At 39.6% G+C, this 23492-nt stretch overlaps 2 protein-coding genes across 3 annotated transcripts in view; one reads left to right on the top strand and one right to left on the bottom strand.

Annotated features, from left to right (window-relative positions):
* The window catches only part of LOC137283439 (lysosomal alpha-mannosidase-like), a 76379-nt gene extending 66963 nt beyond the window's left edge, over positions 1-9416 (bottom strand). The window contains exons 1-3 of one of the 2 annotated variants that reach the window (XM_067814928.1): positions 9207-9416; positions 8294-8396; positions 3443-3616 (exon numbers count right to left, since the gene is read on the bottom strand). In XM_067814928.1, coding sequence (XP_067671029.1) covers positions 3443-3616; positions 8294-8396; positions 9207-9323 — 394 coding nt within the window. In that variant the 5' untranslated portion in view covers positions 9324-9416. The remainder of the gene's footprint in view (positions 1-3442; positions 3617-8293; positions 8397-9206) is intronic. The other variant, XM_067814929.1, reaches the window with a different exon arrangement.
* Positions 9417-9687: 271 nt separating this feature from the next.
* Positions 9688-23492, top strand: part of LOC137284679 (transient receptor potential cation channel subfamily M member-like 2) — a 99505-nt gene continuing 85700 nt past the window's right edge. The window contains exon 1 of the mRNA XM_067816587.1: positions 9688-9786. The gene's annotated coding sequence lies outside the window, so the exon portion shown is untranslated. The remainder of the gene's footprint in view (positions 9787-23492) is intronic.

Raw genomic sequence — 23492 nt, 5'->3', positions numbered from 1 at the left:
CCAATACAGTATTGTGACCAGCCATGCTTGCCACTCTTTCCGAATCTGATGAGCCCAACACGAGAATTACAGTGAATTCAGTGTGCCTGAGAGGGGCGGTTAGGAGGCCTTGATGTTTATGCAGAATGCTACTATGGAGTTGTCTGTATGAACCAACAATTGTAGACCGGCTCCAGTAAATAGGTCCCTGCACAGACATTTGATCCGTAAGTCTACCATAGTAGATAAGTCTTTGAAGGGCATTTAGAAGTGAAATGCATAAGAATGAAGATTTTATGGATATCAACTTCTTTATATGAGAACACAACGTTTCGGAGTTAATGAAGGAGTAAGCATTAACTCCGAAACGTTGTGTTCTCATATAAAAGCATTAACTCCGAAACGTTGTGTTCTCATATAAAGAAGTTGATATCCATAAAATCTTCATTCTCATAGTAGATAAGGTCTAAAGTTGTCCAGCACGGCAATCTGATCCAACATGCTGATGTGCTGAATCAGGAACTGCTGTAATGGGGGTAGTTGTAGATGTCCTCGTCTGGTCAAATCCTGTGCTGATGTGAGCAGACCGAGTAGACATTGCCAGTGCCCTAATGGTAAGGAGAGAGAAGGGCTTGTTCTATCACGGCTTGAATTTTGACCCATCGATCCTCAGCTGAGCGATGAATTGATACCCAAGGAATTGAAGATCTTGCTGTGACTCTGATTCCGATTTCAGTAGACTGACAAGCCATCTGAGTTGAGTTAGCAGCCTGATGGTGACTTCTAACTGTAGTCTGAGTCAACTCTATTGCAAGTCTCATTGACGAGCTGTTATGATTTGTGTACTTCAGGTGCTTTCAAAGAGGGCGCCATATGATGAAGTGGGAATAGACGGGAGCTGAAGGCCAGGATGTGTTGTTGCTGATACTTAGTAACCGTCTGAAGGGCTGTAGCCAAAGTTTCTGGGATGGTGGATATTGGAGCAATCTCATTTGACTTGTCTCATGACACACTTGTATGCTGTCGTCTAACTAAAATGTGCTGCAAAGTCCCTGCTGATGTACATAGGTGACTATTGGCTTGGTGACCTGAGTAACTAGCCATGGAGCCTAAGATTTTCCAAATGGTAGAACCCTCCACTGGTAGTGATGACTGTTGAATAGGAAGTGCTAATATTTCCTGGAGTCTGGATGTATTGGAATGTGCAGCTTGTAGATCGTTGTTGGCCAGATAATCCGCTGGATGGATGAGATGCAACAGTTCTGGTAGATGGATCATTCTGAACCTTTCTGGCTTCAGTAGATAATCTTTATTGAACTCCTTCGTGTTGTCTATAAGTTGAAACTTTTCTTTGGAGTTTTTCTTGGGTACCAGAAAAATTGGGGAGTAGAATCCTGAAGTAGAATAATCGCGCCAGGTGTAGTTTTTTGACTGCGCCTTTCTCTAGCAGAGATGACATGGCATCGCCTTTGTTGTCTTGTTGATCCCTGGTGTACATGAAGAGTGATGGATCTCTTGTGAGCAGTGGTGTTGCCTGCAGTAGGATCTTGCAGCCACGTCGCAGGATGCTTCTGACGTAATCATCATTGAGAAGTCCCCTATTCCTCCAGTAGCACTGTCCAATCACTCGTGAAGGTTGTATGGGAACAGTCTGCTTAAGGACAGTAGTCAAAGTGTCAATGAACTTTATCATCATTACTTTCCTTGAGTCCTGAGTAACGGATATAGCAATGTCATCAATTCTGCTACTGAATACAGTGGATGCTGAGCAGGGAGCTCGATACAAGGGTTTAGTAAAGCTGTTGCCCCAAGAAGATGCTGATGAAGACAACAAATGATGACAGCATCTACACCAAAATGGGGCATGCAGACAGTGAATGCTTGTGGCTGTAGTGGGATCTATGAGTGTAAGCACTCATCGAGTTGATGGAAGGAACATCATCCATACTGCAAAGTGAGGATACTGCCGATGGCGATGACTTCCATGAACAGGAGCGTGCACATGATACCTCTTCTTCACCTGACAGACCTATTGCGGCTGATGAACTATCATGCTTGGTGACTGTAGTTGTAGCTGCTGACTGGCTTTTCCGTTCCTCCTCAAAACGCTGCTCGCTGATTCTGTGTGCTAATGATCTGTACCTTGGAAAGTAGTAGTGGAGGTTCGTTGTAGATGTGACTTTCAACAAGAGGGACTATCTCATCATTGAAAGACTTTGAAGCTGTCGTGGAGTGTTGTTTCAGTGCAGGTCTAGTAGTTGACGACTACAACAACTCCAACTTCTTAGGTGGAGATCATCCCAATTTTGACAACATTCTCCAGAGATCTAGACGACGATTTAGACATGACTAGTGAGAGCCTATGTTGTTAGTCCTTTGCACACCTTTGAACATAATAGAAATATAATGCCAATTCTGAATCAGATAAACTATTGCAAAGTTCAGAGCAAACAGTGGAAAAACAAATAGGTTTGCATGAAGGACATACAGGATCAGCTGCAAGTCGAAGTTGATGAAAAAACATGTCCAAACCATAAGAAAATTTTAAAATCTTTATGACAGTAAATACAATCCAAAAACCGAATGACATGATTTAGATTATAGGACCGAAATTAAAGCAAAGACTTATCGCAGTATTGGGACCCAAGTGTGTCTCCAATCATGCTCATTGGGTGATGAAGGAGAGACTGACAAGCATGACTATTCATGTGACCATATTGGCGGGAATGGGAGGCTGCCTATGGGTGAGTGTATTGTACGTCCACTTCAATTAGAAGGGAACTTCAAGGAATTCAAGTGTTCCACTGTCTTCGCATAGAGGAAGGAGATAAGCATAATAAGCATGAGTTGGGATAAGGAAAAATTATTTACACATCACAGGATCAATACATGAAAGAAGAATCACTGGACTGGTCTGAGGGATAAGATACTTGTGGATGTGATGATTTGGTTCATAGTGAAACATCTCCAGTTAAACAAATCAAATGATTTCATATCCGATTATCCAGATCATACACAGGGCACGTTGTCATAATGTTATAAATAAGGATAACTTCTTTGAGAGGCATTTTAGAATTGCTGCTTCACAATGATACAAGAATCTGTATCAAAATAAATCATAACTGAAAGAAGTTGTTATTCATAAAGGTTGTATAATACTGTTACAAAGCCTCACTTATAAACCTTCATTTTTTGTCCCTTCACTACATGTCTCATCTTCCTTGACAAGTCCCTTCACCTCATGTCTCACCTTCATTCACATCAATCACAAGTCCCTTTGCCTCATGTCTCACCTTCATTGACAAGTCCCTTCACCTCATGTCTCACCTTCAATGAAAAGTCCCTTCACCACATGTCTCACCTTCCTTGACAAGTCCCTTCACCTCATGTCTCACCTTCATTGACAAGTCCCTTCACCACATGTCTCACCTTCATTGACAAGTCCCTTCACCACATGTCTCACCTTCATTGACAAGTCCCTTCACCACATGTCTCATGCTGTCATCCTGTTCCCGCCACCATCGGGCGAAGAAAGCGACTTCCACATAGATGAAACGGCGTGTGGGGTCCTTCTGCAGCTCTGGGATGACTGAGTCAAGGATGTACTGAACACCGGCAGTCTGAATATCATTATGGTCTGCAAACAACACAAAACAAAATATAGCTATTACGTTGAACATGTTGAAGAGGTACAGTATGGTTAACAGACTCCGTATGGTTAAGCTGTAGAGTATAAAACTTTACTCAGTAAGGTTAACTAGCAGAGTATTTTAACTGTTGAAATACTGTTTACTGGCATTTTAATATTTTTATTGTTAGTGAGCTTAATAGTTCTAACTGGTAGAATTACAAACACCATGCTGCAGCATTGTTAACAGGGATAGTATGAAAAAATGAAAACATGAGATTAACTAAGAAATACTGGCAGTTTGACAGGTATAATTAACTAGTATACTATGGCTTATGTTGCATTTAGTAGAAATCAGTCAGAATATCCTACTGAATATCCTACCAATATTCATACTTATCATAGCATACAAATATTTGCTGTTACAATACTTGCTTGTGTTTGACATTCCTAGTATCTTTCCAAGATGAAAAACATAACGTGAAAGATGAGTCTCATGCTCTTTACTTGACATGCTCATCCAGAGTCCCGGATGTACTGGAGCATACATTAAGAGTGTATATGCAAGAGAAATTATCTTGAAACATCCTTTCCTTCTTGAAGTTGAAAAAAGTACTTGACTAGTTGCATGCACGGTTCAGTTAAAGTCCACAAAATATAACTGACAAGTATTAACTTGAACAATCAATCTAAAAATTAGAATCTCTGAATAAAGAGAAACTTGTTGACTGTACCTTTAACTGTACACTACTTAACTTTAAAACCTAAAGTCACTTAGCTTCCAGGCTAGAGGTAGATTGGTCTTATTTACACTAGCAGAACCTCACTGAAACGCTCTGGACGGTTAGATTCCTGACCACTCCTAGTTCGAACAGTCTCTTGAGGAATTTCAGGAGTAGTCTTGACATCTGATTCAGCTGATTTCTTGTGTTCAGCTGATTTTATGGCAGGAGTATTCCTCAGCTTAGTTAGGGATAGTGTTGGTCTGCTCAGCTTTGGTTGGGGTGATTGTTTTCTAGCTGGTACCACAGGAGTTAGTTTTTCCTTTGACTGCCTCATATGTACTCGATTTCTACGAAGAAGACTTCCGTTGTCTGTAATGACTTCATAGCTACGCTCGTCTAGTCTCCAGTGTACTGTTCCCTTTTTCCAGTCCTTGTCTTAGGTCAGGAATGGTGGGATTCTGACAACATCATCTTCCTCTAGTGGTTTAAGGTCATTACAGTGTCCTTTTAGCAAAGGAGTCGTTTCGCCATTTTCACCATCGATTCAGCTTTGCCATTACCTATGCTGTTATAAGGGCTTCTAGGCAGACGTTCAAAGTCTCATTTCACACTGAATCTGTGAAACTCATCAAACACAAACTGGGTTCCATTGTCAGTGATTAGCTGATTCAGAATGCCATAGCATGCAAAGTGTCCCTTCAGTTTATGAATGATTGTTGTCGACTTGGTGTCACTGAGACGATCTACTTCCCAAATGTTACTGTAGTAGTCAACAGTGATGACACAGTCTTTATTGTGGAGAGTGAACAGGTCACAGCCAACACACTGCCTGGGTCTTTCTGGGATATCATGTGGCATCAACGATTCAGGTTGCTGGTCACAATGAAACTTTGCACACGTTTCACTACCACTGATGTATTTTGTGTTGTCGCTGGACATATTTGGCCAGTAGAAGCATTCACATATTCTTCGCAGGCAACCTTCTATCCAAATATGCGATGTGTGAACCTTCACATTCAGTTCTGTTCATTGACTCTGAGGGACGACAACTCCCTCTCCTCTGAAAATTGGCCTGTTCTGAATGGTCATCTCGTCTTAGCGGTGGAAGTATGGTATGATCTCTGCAGGAAGATACTGTGTGTCTTCTGGCCAGCCTGTTGAATCACGAGTTTGAGTTTCTGTAGGATTTCATCTTTTCCTGTCTCCTGTCTCATTTGCTTCAGACGGTTTTCTGTTATCGACAGAAACTTCACCATGTTCATTTGCCAAAACTATCATCTCCTTCTCACTGTTCGGCAGTGATGTTCTTGAGAGCGTATCTGCAAGAACTACTTCTTCCCCTTCTTGTAGTTGATTCCGACGGTATACTTTTGTAGCCTCAAAAGCTTGCAGACGTTTTGGAGCCAGGTGTAGCAGCTTACTGCTGATCGCCTCCAAGGGTTTATGGTCATTTTCCACTCAAACAGATCTGCCATATACCACTGAGAGCATTTCCTTTTTGATTAGAGCATATCTTGTCACTGTTTTAGTAAGGAGATTGCTTGCAAATGTCAAAGGTCTACCATCCTGAATCAGTGGTGCTCCATGTCCTTTTGAGCTTGCGTCTGTCTGCAGAATCAAGTCTTTCATGCGGTTGCAGGATGCAGGAACAGGTGCTTGTGTAACAAGATGTTTTGCTGCCTTGAATGCTGCTTGGTGTGTGTCCGTCCAACTCCATGGAACATCTGCATACATCAATTTTCGCAGTGGACTCATAATATCTTTTGGTCAGGCTTCAGTCCCAGTGAGGAGATCACATGTCCAGGGAACTTCACTTCGTCCTTGCACAACTTCAGCTTCTCTTTCCTGAGCTTAATCCCCAGTTCTTCACATCTGTGAAGAAGTCCATTCAGCTTCTTGCTGTGATCTTCTAGCGATATTGCTTTGGTTGCATCTTTACCTCAGATACGTATATCATCAACGATGCAATGTACTCCAGGTAAGCCCTTCAAGGCTTATCAACCGAAAGTAAGCGTACCCAACGATACTGTCCAAACAGAGTTCCAAAGGTACATAACTTACTAGATTCCTCTCCTAGTGTCGGGTGCCAGAATCCATCAGAAAGATCACATGTTAAGAACACTTTGGTGTCCGCCAAATCAGGAGAGCTCCTCAGTTATTGGCTTGATGAAGCGCTCACGGTATAGAACTTTGTTGAGTTGTTGTGGATCTATACATATCCTCATTCCATCAGAACTCTTTTCCCCACTCACCATCGAACTATCCCAGTTCGTCGGCTTGTCTGCTGGAACTATAACATCAAGTTTCATTAGTCGGTTGAGTTCTAGTTTCAGGCTTTCTCTTTGTGACACAGGTATTCTGTTCTGACATGAGATGTTCGGTTGCACATCTTGACCCAGTGTAACTGTCCCAGGTAAGTTTCCATTTTCTTCTTTGATAACATCTTTGTATTTGTCAACAATCTGTAGGGCTGTTTCTGGTAGTACCTTACCAGGTCAAACTTAAGCTTCAGTTGTTGTGACATCAAGTCCAACAACTTTGTTCACCCTCACAAAACTGTCACTATTCACAGTCAACAAATCCCTTTATTGTGCTGCCTTGGAACCCAGTAATGGAGTGAAGTCAGTCACCTCATCATCACCGACGACAAATGCAACACTGCATTTTTTGTCATTTCTAAGGTTTTTAAGAACCCAGCTTGTAATACCATCAGGTCGTACAGTAGGTCCAAAATCATTTTCATCCACTAGATACTGTTTTGGTAGAACATTGACTGAGGGGCCGCAATTGGCTTTGAAACCAAACGGGAATGGTTTTGCAACATTCTTCAATAACCATCCTGGCAAAAATATCTGCATCTTTACCCTTAGGCTGAGCAACTTCGTGACATGTGGTGATCGTGTTGATACATTCAATATCATCATCTGAATCATCGTAACTGCTGTCACTATCACCATCACCACTGTATGCACCTTGCATGAAAGACAACACAACTTGCTGAAATGGTTCTTTTCCCTTCGTACACTACATGTTTTACCCCTGGTAGGACACTTCCCTCTAACTATGACATGTTTGCAGCCACAAAACAAGCATGTTTTCCTTATGGTGCTGTGCTGTTTTTTCTTAATTTTAGGAGTTTGAGAAATCTTGTATACTTCCTCACTGATTAAGTAGTATGCATGACTTTCAGCCTAGCTGAAGTTGCCTCAGCACTTTTACAAATGTCAATGCATGATTTGAGATCAAGTTTACTGTCCTGTAACAATCTCCATCTAGTCTTGTGATCATGTATGCCAATGACAATCCTGTCACAAATCAGGGTACCTCTCAAACAATTAAAAAAGTTTTGCTAGAGTTCTGACAGCTGTTAAAAACATCTAAAAAGACTCATCAGCTTTCTGTATGTGATTATTGAACGCATATCGTTTATACGTCTCATTGTTCTCACCAATCACATAAGTTACAAACTTCTTAAACGTAGTGTCTTCATCACGTTTCTCATTCCAAGCAAATTCCATGCTTGCATAAACTCTGCATCAGGCCCTATAGCTCTCTGATACTTATCATAATCAGAAATGTGTGTTAAGGTAGAATAGTTTGACAACATTTTCGTTTCTGATAAAACGATCAAAACATGGCAAAAAAAAACCCTTCTAATCCCGGCAGTTCAAACGTATTGATGACATCCAGTCACTGTTGCCACCATGTTACAATACTTGCTTATGTCTGACATTCCTTGAATCTTTCCAAGATGAAAAACATAATGAGAGAGATGAATCTCATGCTCTTTACTTGACACCCTCATCTAGAGTCCAGGATGTACGGGAGCATACATTAGTTGTGTATATGCGGGAGCAATTATTATCTTGAAACATTTGTAGAAACATTGATGGCAGACAATGACGTCACTTATGTATTCAATAAATGAAACTGCTTTGTTCTGAAACAAGAATGTACCTACCTCCGTAGAAGTACTGGTCCACAGTCTTGAGCCATCCAACATCATCGTGTGTGTGTGGAACTATGTGGACATTGATCATACCTTCCTTCACCGGGTTGCAGCTCTGAAAAATTGTAAACCAAAAGTTACTGTGTTTTGTAATCTGATTGGTTGAAAAACATGATTAAATGGTGTTAGATTCCCGGAAACTGAAAGACTATTCACCGCGTAATGACACGTAAACAATTGTTTTGTTGTGTCATCAACAGTGGTGACGTCATTCAAATCATATTGTGACGTAAAGTTAGAATGATGTCACAAATGAGCAGCTCCAGATGCTACCATGGGAACCAGCTGAAACGGCCAGCTGATGACACTTCACTGCTGTATGCGTATTCGATGTAAACGAGTGCAGACACTAAAACCCTTTGGTTTACTTTTGTGTTTACAATGTCGATAAACATCATGTGTTGGCCAATTTCCGGGTGTTATTGAGTATTTGAAGCACGGGAATGCATTTGGAACCGACGACGTCAGCCGAAGGTTTCAAATGAAATATTCCCGTGCTTCAAATACTCAATAACACCCGGAAATTGGCCAACACATGATGTTTATCTCCTAAGAGGACACCCCCATGATAAAGGTAATGAAGAACATTATAGAGGAATGGGGATCAAACCATATTTTGGGGGTGGTGTCATATGTAGTTCAGCTAGCTAAACTAGGGCATATGGTAAACCACATTACTGTCTTCGCCTACTCGCCAGTTGCTGACCTGTTTGGTCTTGATGGGAGGACATTCATCATGAGACTGAATTCTTATCGTCGTTACAATATAATCCGACGATAACATGGTCTTACAGATTTATGGGTGGATGTTGGAAATCACGAGATTCGAAACAATCGGGAAGTGTAATGACATCGTTCTACTTACTTCGTAGCCACATGTGGAGTCTATCGTGAAGTCGCTGCCATAGCCTGGCCGAGAAGTTGTCACATATATCTGTTGCAGAAACAGCAGAACCAGAACAAGCAGCTTGCAACCCTCCATTTTGTTCTGTCATGTGACTTCGGCGGAAATTCTGATGTTACGGCGCGCAACACAATCAGCGGAATCTGTCGTTCCACAAGCGGGACCCGTCTCGCATATCACATTATAAGCTGGTTCCTGGCTCCCTTTGCGCGTTGTCAGCATGCGCCCAAGTAAATTGCGTTATGTGAGACGGGGCCTAGCCGACCAGACGTGAGCCTAGTACAGCTGGTGCGACATTGTAAAACATGTAAAACATTATTATTGTTTTTAAAATATATTAGTATGTACGGTTTGCGAACATTTAATACAGTTGTTGTCTAGTCAAACTGCAATTTAGATTAATTTCTTCAGTATGTTATTGATGTAAGCGACCGGTATAAGTATCATCATGGCTACTTGTAAACAGATATAAACATGCCACAGAAGCTCCCGAGACAAAACAGCATTTGACGGAATGTGGGATAAAAGACTTCGAAATATGGTAATTACAAAGATTGTCGCATGCCATATGATTTGTGTATCATGATTCTACGCTGTTGAACAAGAGGTTTATTCGGAAGACTTCAGTACTGGAAGCTACCCTGCTTTTTATTATCTATGATAAAAACACACAGATGATTTATTTGAATTCGCAAACTCCAAAAATGACTTTGCCATTGTTAGAGACATTTTTCTTACGTGAAAAAACTGATTACACCTATTTACCCAAGTTCACAGCAAATGCCTGTGTGTAATTCTTATATAACGTAGATCCGTTGGTATCCTAAAAACAGTTTCTGTCGATAAGTGTTTTCAGGCTGCATGCGACACAGTGATTGCATCTTCCTTGCTGTAACTCGCGTTTGATGGTATAAACCTACACATGTTTTTGCCATCATTCTCTTGATGGTCAGTTAATGAATTTATAACAGGTATAATTAGTGGTAACACCACTCAGATTACTCAACAAAGGTACCCATTTGGCATTTCTCCTGTCTGGAGAAAATGCTCAACATTATAAATTTAGGTCTGTAGTGGCAAATGGATCGTATGTTATGTAATGTGTGCATGTAAGTGATGCAAGAGGGTTTATCAGCTGAGTTACAAAAAACAAACATCGATCAAAGGATTAACTGATAACACACACTAATATGATACCTTACTTTTATCTTCTACAGCGGATTTGTCAAAAGGCAGTGTGTGTAGATGTAGTAATCTATACTGACTACACCCTGTCGTAACGTGCGAGTGTAAAACCAACATCCTCCCTTGCGTTGATTGATTGATTGCTCATTATTGGTTAAAAGGGGCACTGATGCGGAGTGAATAATGTTTCTCATCAACGGTCTTATCACAAAACCAAGCAGCAAATTGGTCAGCACCTGCTCCCTCGACCGTGACGGACTAAGGGACTGGGCTCCTGTCCACATTAACAGAATTTGTTCACCCTAAAAAGTGAGGAGGCCGGATGCCCACCACATGCAGTTATTTAAAAATATCCATGGTATTCCTTATCTGATTGTAACAAAATATCCCATCAGTGTAGTTTTTTCCCGATGCCTGGATGGTATAGTGACTGATCCAATTTGATCCTATTTCTGTATTTTTTACCTCGATATCTAATCAAGTCATGTGAAAATATGATGTCTACATACATGTAGCAAGCCATTTGTTTCTTATAAGTCCGAAAGATTGCATAGCTTTATATTTAGATAGTTTAGTTTGAGGGTTGGCCCAGCTGTCATCATGGTCATAGCAAGCATCATACGTAAAGTTTGGTAGCTACGACCCTGTTTTGTTATCTTTGATAATAAAAAAACCACACAGTTGATTTATCTGAATTCGTATACGAATAACAACAACTTTGGCATTGGTAAAGAAATCTGGACTTTGCCATTGGTAGATAAATCTGAAAATTTTCTTATGTAAAAAAACCGTGATTATACCCATTTACCCAAGTACACAGCAAATACCTACATGCATTTCTTATGTAACAACAAAGTTCCGTTGGTATCCTCAAAACAGTTTCGGCCCATAAGTGTTTTCAGGCTGCATGCGACACAGAGATTACATCTTCCTTGCTGTAACTCGCGTTTGATAGTATAAACCTATACATGTTATTTGTCCTCATTCTCGGGATGGTCAGTAAATGAATTTATAACGGGTATAATTAGTGGTAACACCACTAGAAGTACTCGACATAGGTTTCCATTATGGCATTTCTCCTGTCTGGAGTAAATACTCAACGTTATAAGTTAAGGTCTGTAGTGGCAAATGTATTGTATGTTATGTAACATGTACATGTAAGTGATGCAAGAGGGTTTATCAGCTGAGTTACAAAAACAAACATCGATTAGAGGATTAACCGAAAAAAACTCTGATTGATTAATTACTTCCACTGCGGATTTGTCAAAAAGGCAGTGTTTATGAGTGTAGATTTACATAATCTATACTGAATACACCCTGTCGTAAAGTACGAGTGTAAAAACAACATCCTTCCCACAAAGAATTAACTGCCACTGCCTTGACTGATTGATTGGTCATTATTGGCTAACTAATGGCGGACATCATACAGTTAGTTGCCAGGTGTGTGTCCTGGGTGACCAGTGAGATTATGTATTCACCAGTGTGAAAAATTCTCAAATGATTGTCACTTTTTCACATATTAGACTGTTGTAAGACATACGACGCAATGCAGGATTATTTACCAGCTGCAGATGAATGGAATATCGTTCTTTTATGTGGATATTGATGGATACATTCCTGAACAAGATAGTAGCCTGACATTGTTGCTATAAAATTAGTCTGTTTTAAATTCATTGTTTACATTTTGTTTTAATTTATTTGTTGTAGCATTCAGCAGAATCTATATGATAGAAAACATGCACTAGATCGCATATAGGGTGTGTGTGAAATAGGATCCACATTGGCAGTCTATACAATGTTTAAATGTTACATTCATGTTAGAAATTTACCATAAGTATAAGTGGACCGTGTTTTCATTTATTAATTTTCAAAATCATGACAATTAACTTGGGTTATAAGACAAAATATAAAGACGTATGCTATTTTTCCGTCCTAATAGTTTTTGACCATTTCTACCACTGGCAGATAATTAACCTTCAAAGTGTTTCATTTGTTTTCATAATACATTTGTAATGAAGAAAAATTGACTTCATCTTAGTTGATCTGTCTATAATGTTACGAGTGTGTATTTTCTGTATATTTGTTATTAATTAAGTAATAATTATTATTGGGTCACAATGTTTAGTGTTTTGAACAATAGCTATGATGGGTCACATTTCGTTTTAATAGATGGTCAAAACTTTCAGGATTCTGGTTTTCCGGAATTTATCTGCTCCTAGTTTTCTATGTGTTTACTTCCGTGAGACTTATTCTAGAGCATTCTACAGTGTTGACGATGTTCGTTTGTGCCCAAACTTTCGGGAATGACTTGGTAAATATTATTAAAAGGCTGGTTGCCGTGTTGAGGGCGACACTCACTCACACTCATTCATATTTGCTGGAGTTACTGCCATGCTTGATCATCAAAACCCATCAACGCCTGACCTACATTATCTGCTGTCAGACCGATCGCTGTGTTGACATTCTGCATAGTTGATTACCTCTCGTACTGAGACTTTGGTGAGTTTGATATATTATATTTTTGTGACCCATTGACTTAGATTTTGTCTCTCTTGAATTGTATTTGTAATCAGCATTGTGACTATAATGACTTGTGACTTTGTATACCTTGCTTTCTTTGGTAATAATAATATTTGAATTTACGCCTTGTCTTTGTTCTGTTTTGCTGATTCACAAGGGGATTTCTTACATCGTTTGTCACGGTAAATTCTTAACTGTAAAATTGGGGGCTCGTTCGGGATAGAATTCATTTGACATTTGAGACCATTTGTGAAATATATTCCAAATTTCTGCAGTTTTGCAACAAGTTAATTGTTGAACCAGCAAAATGGTGTTTGAACTTGAGAAGTTTGTATTGTCCCCTGACTCTGAGACAGTTAGTCAGTTGAGGAAGTTTATTGCAAATTTCTTCACATCTCAAACTTGATGCCAAACCTGCTATGAGGAAATTTCCGATTTTGAAAATTGTGTTGAATCATTATATTGATGAGTGAATTTTTGAAGATGATGTTTTGGAAATGGTGCCAGAGGAAGGTTCAGACCAGATGGAAATGAAAAAAATAGAAATAGAACTGAAAAGGATGGAAATAGAAAAAGAAAAAGAGAGAGAAAAAGGAGAGAGGGAATTGAAAAAGTTTGAGATGGAGGAAGAAATAGCAAGAGAAATAGAACTTAAGAAACTGGAAATTGACAAAGAAATTTCACTGAAAAAACTTGAAAACCACTCTCAGTCCTCAGATTCTTCCTCATTTGACATTGCAAGGCATGCTAGACTTGTACCCCCTTTTAATGAGAAAGAAGTAGACAAATATTTTCTACATTGAGAAAGTTGCAGAAAATCTCAAGTGGCCTAGAGAGTCATGGACTATGCTACTGCAAACTGTTTTGAAGGGAAAAGCTCAGGATGCTTATTCAGCTTTGTTAGTCCAGCAAAGTTCAGACTATGATCTTGTCAAGAGTACACTTTTGAAAGCTTATGAGTTAGTGCCTGAGACTTATCGTCAGAAATTCAGAAATGCTCACAAAAGGGACAATGAGACTTTTGTAGAGTTTGCCAGAGAAAAAGAAACATTGTTTGATAGGTGGTGTGGGTCTAAGGAGGTCACAGATTTTGATGGTTTGAGACAGTTAGTGTTGATGGAAGATTTCAAGCATAGTGTTCATGCTGACCTTAAGACTTACTTGGATGAACAAAAGGTTGATGACTTACATAAGGCAGCAATGTTGGCAGATGATTATTGTTTGACTCACAAGAGTTCTTTTAGGTTTCCGGGTAATACAAAGTTTTCTGGCCAAAAGGGCTTTGCCCCGGTTAAGACTTCAGGTCATGCAGGTTACAGTGGTGTTAGAACAGGTTCAAATTCTAGTGGCAAGCAGTCACATACTTTTCAGTCTAAGCCTAAGACTACCAGTTGTTCTGATCCTTTTTGTGCGTATTGTAAGAAGCCAGGTCATTTGGTGTCTGCATGTTACAAACTCCAGTTTAAAAATCAGGCTACAGGTTCCCCAAATGCTTTTGTGTCCATCACACCTAAGCCTTTTGTTTTTGCCCTTTGTGTATAAGGGTTCTGTGTCACTTATAGGAGATAATTCTACCCCATGGCCCGTTATTATCTTGAGGGATACTGGAGCTCTTCAATCTCTGATTTTGAAGGATATTTTGCCTTTTTCTGATGAGTCTTCAGCTAACTCAGATGTTTTACTTCAGGGTATAGGTAGCAATTCTTCTGCTCCTCTCCATTTTGTGAATTTGACCTCAGATCTGATTTCAGGTGAGGTGAAAGTTGGTGTTCTTGACTTTCTCCCAGTTCCGGGTGTCAATTTGTTGATCAGTAATGATGTTATGGGGGCTAAAGTTGGTGCTGATCCAATTGTCAGTTTCGCCGGAGAGTTCAGTTAGTACTGAAAAGTTGGAGGATGAATTTCCGGGTATTTTTCCTTCTTGTGCAGTGACTTGTTCAATGTCGAAAGGCATTTCTTCCAAGACTTCTTTGCAGAATGATACCCTTTATGATTTGACAGGTACATTCATGGATCATTCTTTGTCTGAGGTGGAGACAGAGGACTTATCTTCAAAGAGTAGTAGCCCTTCAGGACTTCTTGATAAGTCAGATAGTTTGTCAGGTGGTGAACATGTTCTTTCCAGAGAACAGCTTATTAGTGCACAGGGTGAGGATGTTGAAGTGCAGAAGTTGGCTAGTAAGGCTGTTTCTTTTGAGGAGGTTAGCAAGGTTCCAGTTTGTTATTACCACAAGGATGGTGTTCTGATGAGGAAATATAGGTTGCCAGATATTCCTGCAGAGGATGAATGGAAATTGTACCATCAAATTGTGATACCGAAAGTATTTCGAAAACATGTATTTTCATTGGCACATGAAAGTCCCATGGCAGGTCATTTGGGTGTAAAGAAAACTTGTGAGAAAACTTTGGCACATTTCTCTTGGCCCAGTTTGAAACATGATGTGGCTGAATTTTGTAAGACCTGTCATGCATGCCAAATTGTTGGAAAACCAAATCAGAAAATTCCTTCTGCTCCCTTGAAACCTATACCGGCTTTTGAGGAACCTTTCAGTAGAGTTATTGTTGATTGTGTCGGTCCACTACCTAAGACTAAGTCTGGTAATCAGTATTTACTCACAATCATGTGGGCTTCTACCAGATTTCCTGAGGCAATTCCACTTTGTAGGATTGTTGCACCTGTGATTGTCAAGGCTTTGATCAAGTTTTTCAACTTAGTTGGTTTGCCAGATGTTGTTCAGTCTGATCAGGGCTCAAATTTTATGTCTAAGGTGTTTCAACAAGCTGTGTGCCAGTTAGGTATTAAGCAAGTTAAGTCTAGTGCTTATCATCCAGAGTCACAGGGAGCTTTAGAGAGATTCCATCAAACTTTGAAGAATATGATCAAGATTTATTGTTTAGAGACAGAGAAAGATTGGGATGAGGGTGTGCATTTGTTGTTGTTTGCTGTCAGAGAGTCAGTTCAGGGAAGTTTAGGGTTTGAGCTCCTTTGAGCTTGTGTTTGGTCACACTGTGCATGGGCCACTGAAACACTTGGAAGAACAATGGCTCAATGACAGACCTGAGATCAATCTCTTAGACTATGTGTCTACATTTAGGGACAGATTATCAAAAGCAAGTGAGTTGACCAGAAGGAACTTGAAAGTTTCACAAGATAAAATGAAGCTAAACTATGACAAAAGGTCAAAAGAGAGAAATTTCACTTGTGGTGAGAAAGTGTTAGTTTTGCTTCCCGTACCTGGTCAGCCACTAAGAGCAAGATATCAAGGTCCATATGTTGTTGACAAAAAGGTTAGCGACACAGACTATGTCGTCTTGACACCTGGTCGCCGTAAACAAAAGAGATTGTGTCAAGTCAACATGATTAAGAAATATCATGACAGGTGAGAAACCAAACATGTCAATTGTATTGCCACACTCTCCCCAGGTACTGATTGTACTAAAGACAATTGTGAAAATGTTGTCAACATTGATGATTGTGTTAGCAATGTGAAGTTTGATGATCTTAGTGATAATGTTTCACCAAAGTAAATTCTGATGTGTTAGCTAACCTTGATGAGAAACTATCACATTTATCTCCTGAACAGAAAGTTCAAATGTCAGATTTGATTTATGAGTTCTCTCACTTATTTCCTGATGTGCCAGGTCGAACTGATGTTATTAGCCATGATATAGATGTAGGTCATGATGTGCCTGTAAAACAACACCCTTATCAGATGAATCCAGTGAGGCATGAAATTCTATGGAAGGAGGTGAAATACATGCTGGACAATGACATTATTGAACCCAGTGATAGTCTGTGGAGTTCACCATGTGTTCTTGTGCCGAAGAGTGGAAGTGGTTGGCGCTGCTATGCCGACATGAAAGCTGTCAATGCACTCTCATGAACTGATTCATATCCTATTCTGAGAGTGGACGGTTGCATTGATCACATTGGTCAAGCCAAATATATAAGTAAGTTTGACTTACTGAAGGGCTTCTGGCAGATTCCACTCACAGACCGTGCAAAGAAAATATCAGCATTTGCTACACCAGATGGACTGTAACAATGCAAGGTGATGCCGTTTGGTCTGAAGAATGCTCCAGCGACGTTCCAGAGACTCATCAACAATGTCACATCGGGCCTTGATCGTGTCAAGGCTTACATGGATGATGTCATCGATTACGACATGGAGTGGGATGACCATCTAAAAAGGACTCGTGCTTTCGTTGCAATACTGTCTGAGGCGAAGTCTCGCCAAGTGTGAATTCGGGAAGGCACATGTGGAATTTTTAGGGCATGTTGTAGGGCATGGCCAGGTACAACCAGTTCATGCTAAAGTTGAAGCAATTGTACATTTTCCAGTACCTCAGTCTAAGAGAGAACTCATAAACTTCTTGGGTATGGCTGGCTATTACAGAAAGTTTTGTGAAAACTTCTCAGATGTTGTATCTCCACTTACCAACCTTTTGGGGAAAAAGGTAAAATGTCAGTGGGATAGCAGTTGTCAGACTGCATCAGAAAAAGTCAAAGCCACCCATACTCATGAATTCTCCAGTATTACAGGCACCAAAGTTTGAGAAAGCATTTAAGTTGCAAATAGATGCAAGTGATGTTGGTGCAGGTGCTGTCCTCATTCAAGAGGATGATTCAGGAATTGAACATCCAGTTTGTTATTTTTCAAAGAAATTTGACAAGAACCAAAGAAATTATTGTACCATTGAGAAAGAGACATTAGGTCTTTTGTTAGCTTTACAGCATTTTGAAGTGTACCTCGGTACCACCACTTTGCCAATTGAAGTTTTTACTGATCACAATCCCTTGACTTTTCTTCACAAAATGAAGAATAAGAATCAGAGACTTATGAGGTGGAGTTTGACCTTGCAAGGGTTCAATCTTGTCATCAAACACATTAAAAGCAAAGACAATGTTTGTGCTGATGCACTTTCCAGGGTATAAATGTTTGATGACTTTATGATGCTGTTTGTATGTATCTGCATTTTGTCATAGTTATTCTGCAGGAAGCTTTTCATACTGCTCATATACTACCCATCAAAAGTTTAGACTCACTTAATACAATGTAGATATCTTGGAGGGAAAAGTCATATGTGTTATAAAATAATCAATAAACACTACATCGTTCCTTTATTTCCTTAGTCAGTGTACAATATCGACGGTTAAGTTGACCCAAATTTAAACATGGAGCACTAAAGAGTACTACCCTCAAAACATGAATGACAAAAAATCGATATCGGGTGTGCCACCCCTGGCTGCAACACAGGCATTGCATCGACGTGGCATACCACGCACCAACAATGCAATCTGTCTGTGGGGAATGTTTCTCCACTCTTGCAATAACGCATTTCGAAGCTGGTCAAGGTTGGCAGGGGGAGGAACTCTGGCGTACACGCGAAGTCCAAAAATGTCCCATACATTCTCAACCGGGCTCATATCGGGGAATAGTGAAGGCCATTCCATGTGATTGACACCATTCTGCTGCAAACAGGCTGTCACGATGTGAGCTCTGTGTGGTCTGGCATTGTCGTCTTGAAAAGCAACACGTCCTGGCATGCTTCTCAGGAATTGAATGACAACTGGAATGAGAATTTCATCTTGGTACCTCTGGCCGGTCAGATTACCATCCACCACCACTAAATCTGTTCTGCCATTCATTGTGATCTCGCCCCACACCATAACTGACCCTCCTCCAAAGCGATCATGTTCAACGTTAGCGTCAGCGAAACGTTCACCTTGACGTCTGTAAACGGGGATTCGACCATCATTGAAGTGCAGGTTAAATCTTGATTCATCCGTGAACAGAACACATGACCATCTGCGTCAAGGCAAATGCCCATTTGCCCAATTCAATCGAGCCTGACGGTGGCGTGGTGTAAGAGGAGGTCTAATGGCTGCACGTCGCGCCCGCAGTCCATAGTGACGTAATCGGCGCTGTGTTGTTGATACAGATACACGGTGTCCAGAAGCCTGTCTAAACGCATTATTGACTGCAGTGGCGGTGACTAGTCTGCTCCTGAGAGCAATCAAACGAATGTACCTGTCATCCTGTTGTGACGTCACTTTGGCCTACCGGATCTTGGTCGATACTTGATAGAGTTTGTCTGCTGGATCCGTATCCATAGGTTGGAAATTGCCTTTTGGGATACACGAGGACGTTCAGCAACATATTGTTGTGATTTCCCATCTTGCAGGAGTGCTAAGGCTTGATGTCGTTGGTCAGTGGTTAAACTTCTTCCACGACCCATGGTCACTTCAAGGATAGATTTTGCCACTAACTCAAAGGAATCAACTGCAAACCTTATAAAGGTGAATTGCACGATGATCATGCTGCAAATTGCTGAAGTGCACATGAAAAATGCATGCATGTCAGCAGCGGTGTTTCGATATGATGTTGTGTGAAAATTTTACCATTTTTCAAAAACTTTCATTCTGTATGGAACTCAAGATAGTCAGGAAACCGGTGTTATGAATTTGTTTTATGTTACGTCAAGACCTGTGTAAACGATACATCTAAACAGTTCAGTATAATTTGACAATTTCAGTAGTGAAAAGTTAGTCAAAGAAATCTCCTACAAATACACTAGTGAGTCTAAACTTTTGATGGGTAGTATATTATTACATGTCATATTATTATGTTAAGATTGCTATGATCGTAACAGAAAGTTTCTGCAAAACTTTCCATTCCTCAAGGGGGAGAGTGTTTCGAGTGTGTATTTTCTGTATATTTGTTATTAATTAAGTAATAATTATTATTGGGTCACAATGTTTAGTGTTTTGAATATTAAATATGAAGGGTCACATTTCGTTTTAATAGATGGTCAAAACTTTCAGGATTCTGGTTTTCCGGAATTTATCTGCTCCTAGTTTTCTATGTGTTTACTTCCGTGAGACTTATTCTAGAGCATTCTACAGTGTTGACGATGTTCGTTTGTGCCCAAACTTTCGGGAATGACTTGGTAAATATAATTAAAAGGCTGGTTGCCGTGTTGAGGGCGACACTCACTCACACTCATTCATATTTGCTGGAGTTACTGCCATGCTTGATCATCAAAACCCATCAACGCCTGACCTACATTATCTGCTGTCAGACCGATCGCTGTGTTGACATTCTGCATAGTTGATTACCTCTCGTACTTGAGACTTTGGTGAGTTTGATATATTATATTTTTGTGACCCATTGACTTAGATTTTGTCTCTCTTGAATTGTATTTGTAATCAGCATTAAGACTATTGACTTGTGACTTTGTATTCCTTGCTCTCTTTGGTAATAATAATATTTGAATTTACGCCTTGTCTTTGTTCTGTTTTGCTGATTCACAAGGGGATTTCTTACATCGTTTGTCACGGTAAATTCTTAACCGTAACAATAATTAAACTTTCAATTGGCATATGCGGGCTGCGCAGCAGAGGTCATGAACCAGTCACGAATTCTGGGATATCATCCGGGTACTCATGGGAGAAAAACAATAACAAAAGGGACAACCAGTCCTCGGAAATTGTTCCGTATCAGTGGCCCTTTAAATGATATGGAATAAATATGGACATGATGAACTGAGTATTTGAAACAGTTTTACAGTTAATTAATTCACAAACGTAAAATAAAATTATCTGTCATAATGAATTTGTCAGTGCGATGATGATTAACACAAATGGAAAAGTTTGATCTTTGACCTAAGGTTGGAAATGACCCGTCCAAATTCTTACAACTGAAATAACTATGTTATTTGTTCACCTGCAGTTTTTTCTATGTGTAAACAATTCAACATTGTATCTAGGTCAGTCTGCGACCATCTATCGTTGTGGTGTCAATTTCAGTTACTTCATTGCCACGTTAAACCTGTGCAGTATCCAGACGTCTCGCCACAGGCCGAACACCAATTTGTTTGGGATGAAACTTAAGTTGAAATATTTAGACAACAGTTACTGTCCAGTGATAGTATAAACAATGTTGATGTTTTTCTTGATGTTGTAACTGAAAATATAACTGAAGCTGTTGACATATTTGTAAATTTGACATGTAAAGCTGCCAACTGTATGAAGCGATGTAATTCTCTAGTCAGTACCCAAGATCAACAGTGGTTTGATAGGGAATGCCGCTATTACCGCGCTGAGAGAGAGGATGTTAAAGGTATTCAGAAAGAGTAGACTCGAGGAGGATTTAAAAAGAGTTTTATCGGCGAGAAACAAATTTTCTTCGGTCATGAGAGATAAAAAAACACCTGTATCAGGACAAGATAGTGAGATTGCTAACTGACAGTCTGTTTAATAGGGGGGTTTGCAAGATCTAAATACAAGTTACATGGGTGATTATCAGGTGATGATAATTTAAATCTTTAAATATTCTTCTGTCATTCTTGTTCCATATTTAACAGTTTTATTCAGCATGATTTTTGAGAACGGTGTGTTTCCTGCTCAGTGGTCAGTCGGTCTCATTGTCCCTATTAATAAAAAGGGAGATCGAGATTCAGTTTCAAATTATAGAGGAATTACTATCCTCAGTGTATTTAGTAAATTGTACATATCAGTTATTAACGACTTACTCAAATTTTGGAGTGAAGCTTATGTTAAAATATCTCAAGCACAGGCAGGGTTCAGAACAGGATGCTCAACTGTCGACAATATTTTCATTCTCCACTCTATTAAACAGAGGATTCTAGCAAAAAAGGGTATATTGTATGCTTTCTTCGTTGACTTCTCGAAAGCATTTTATTTGGTTTAAAGACTGAAGTTATGGTTAGTATTGCAACAGAAAGGATTATCACCCAAGATGTTAGGCTGCATTAAATCCATCTATAGCTGTCTTAAATCTTGTGTTAAAGCTAATAATTCTTTTTCACAGCTGATTGATTGTAATATTGGAGTTCACCAAGGCTGTGTCTTGAGCCCTTTGTTTTCCTTTTTTATAAATGATCTAGTCGATAGTATTGAAACGTTGTGCTACCCGGGTATCCAGCTTCACCCAGAATTAACCCAGTTGTTTTTACTTCTATTTGCGGATGATGTTATTCTATTCTCTGACACCATTCTTGGGCTGCAAAAACGCATCAATGTCCTTGAACAGCATTGCAAGGAATATCAGCTACATGTCAACTTAGATAAATCCAAAATTGTTGTGTCTAGAAATAGTGGCACGCTTACTAAGCGCGAAAAATGGTATTTAGGAGGTAAGTTAATTGACTGTGTTTCGTCATATAGATATCTAGGAATAGTCTTTTCACAAACATTATCATAGCACAAGTACTTTGAGAGCTCTATTTTACAATCCAAAAACACTTTGTTTGGTATTTTGAAAAGTTTTTCAAATTTTGAACATATGAAATATGATGTGTTTTTCAGAATCTTTGACACTAAAGCAACGCCTGTTTTGCTCTATGGTGCAGAAGTATGGGGTCTAGACTTTGACAGTAATTCAACTATTGAAACAGTTCATACCCTAGCCTGTGAATATTATCTCGGTGTTAAACTGTGCACTCCTGATCACATTGTACGTGGCGAAATCGAGAGATATCCCATGTTTATCTTTGCATGCAAACGCTGTAATATGTATTGGTACAAACTGTTAAACAGTGCCTTCTACATGATTTCGTTGGAAATGTTACAATTTACTACTGTTAGATGATTCAAATGGTAAAATTAACTGGACATCAAAACTGAAAAACTTATGGTATACAGTGGATTTTGGGTAAATCAATTCATACCCAATGTAAACCTTTTCATTTCTGAGTTCACAGCTAGAGGCCGAAACATATATTTACAGGAATGGCACTTTCTCGCTGTCTACTGGCCCTTAAACCTTTTTATATTCTCAATTAAACCTCTTTTTGGTGTTGAGCCATATCTGCATTGCATAGCTATCGAGAAATTCTGTATTGCTTTAGATGTAGTTTTCAGATGTAGTTCACACTAATTGAATATAGAAATGGGTAGATATACAAAAACACCAAAAAGCTTAAGATTGTGTGAAATGTGTTCCTGTAACTACGTGGAAAATGAGTATCATTTCTTGTTGATATGCTGTGCTTACGATGACCTACGTAACCGTTTTATTCGTGCTGATGTTTTCACTCATCCAACTGTGTGTAAATTCAACCGACTAATGTGTAATGCTACTCCTACGATCTTACGAAATCTTGCCATGTTCATATATTATGCTAATGATCAGCGTCACCGCAGCTTGAAGGCTGCAAATGTATCTGTATCATGGGCCAATGGCATGCATTCACATGAATAGAGAAAGTAGTAAAGTAACCGACAGTTACATCCTGCCTCATCCATTGTTGCAGGCAGTCACAAGAAGTGAACAAAATGATTTTCAGCTTGATTGTCTTAGAGACCATGTGCAGGTATATGCATGGTCTGTTGTAGTCTGTCATCTTCCTCAGTTGAAGGGCAGATAACTCCAAACCGCTGACTTTACAACACTGTGTATATAGGGGAAAGTATACAGCTTAAATTTTGTATCAGTATAGAAAATTGTCAAAATATCTTTTTGAAGAAAATGAGTGGTTGTATTGAGATTCAAAATGTCAGGTACAACTTGTATCCAT

This window comes from Haliotis asinina, chromosome 5 (assembly GCF_037392515.1).
Source record: "Haliotis asinina isolate JCU_RB_2024 chromosome 5, JCU_Hal_asi_v2, whole genome shotgun sequence".
In the NCBI taxonomy this organism is placed as follows: domain Eukaryota; kingdom Metazoa; phylum Mollusca; class Gastropoda; order Lepetellida; family Haliotidae; genus Haliotis; species Haliotis asinina.
Note: the sequence above shows the minus strand (reverse complement) of the source record. Positions and strands in the feature narration are given on the sequence as shown.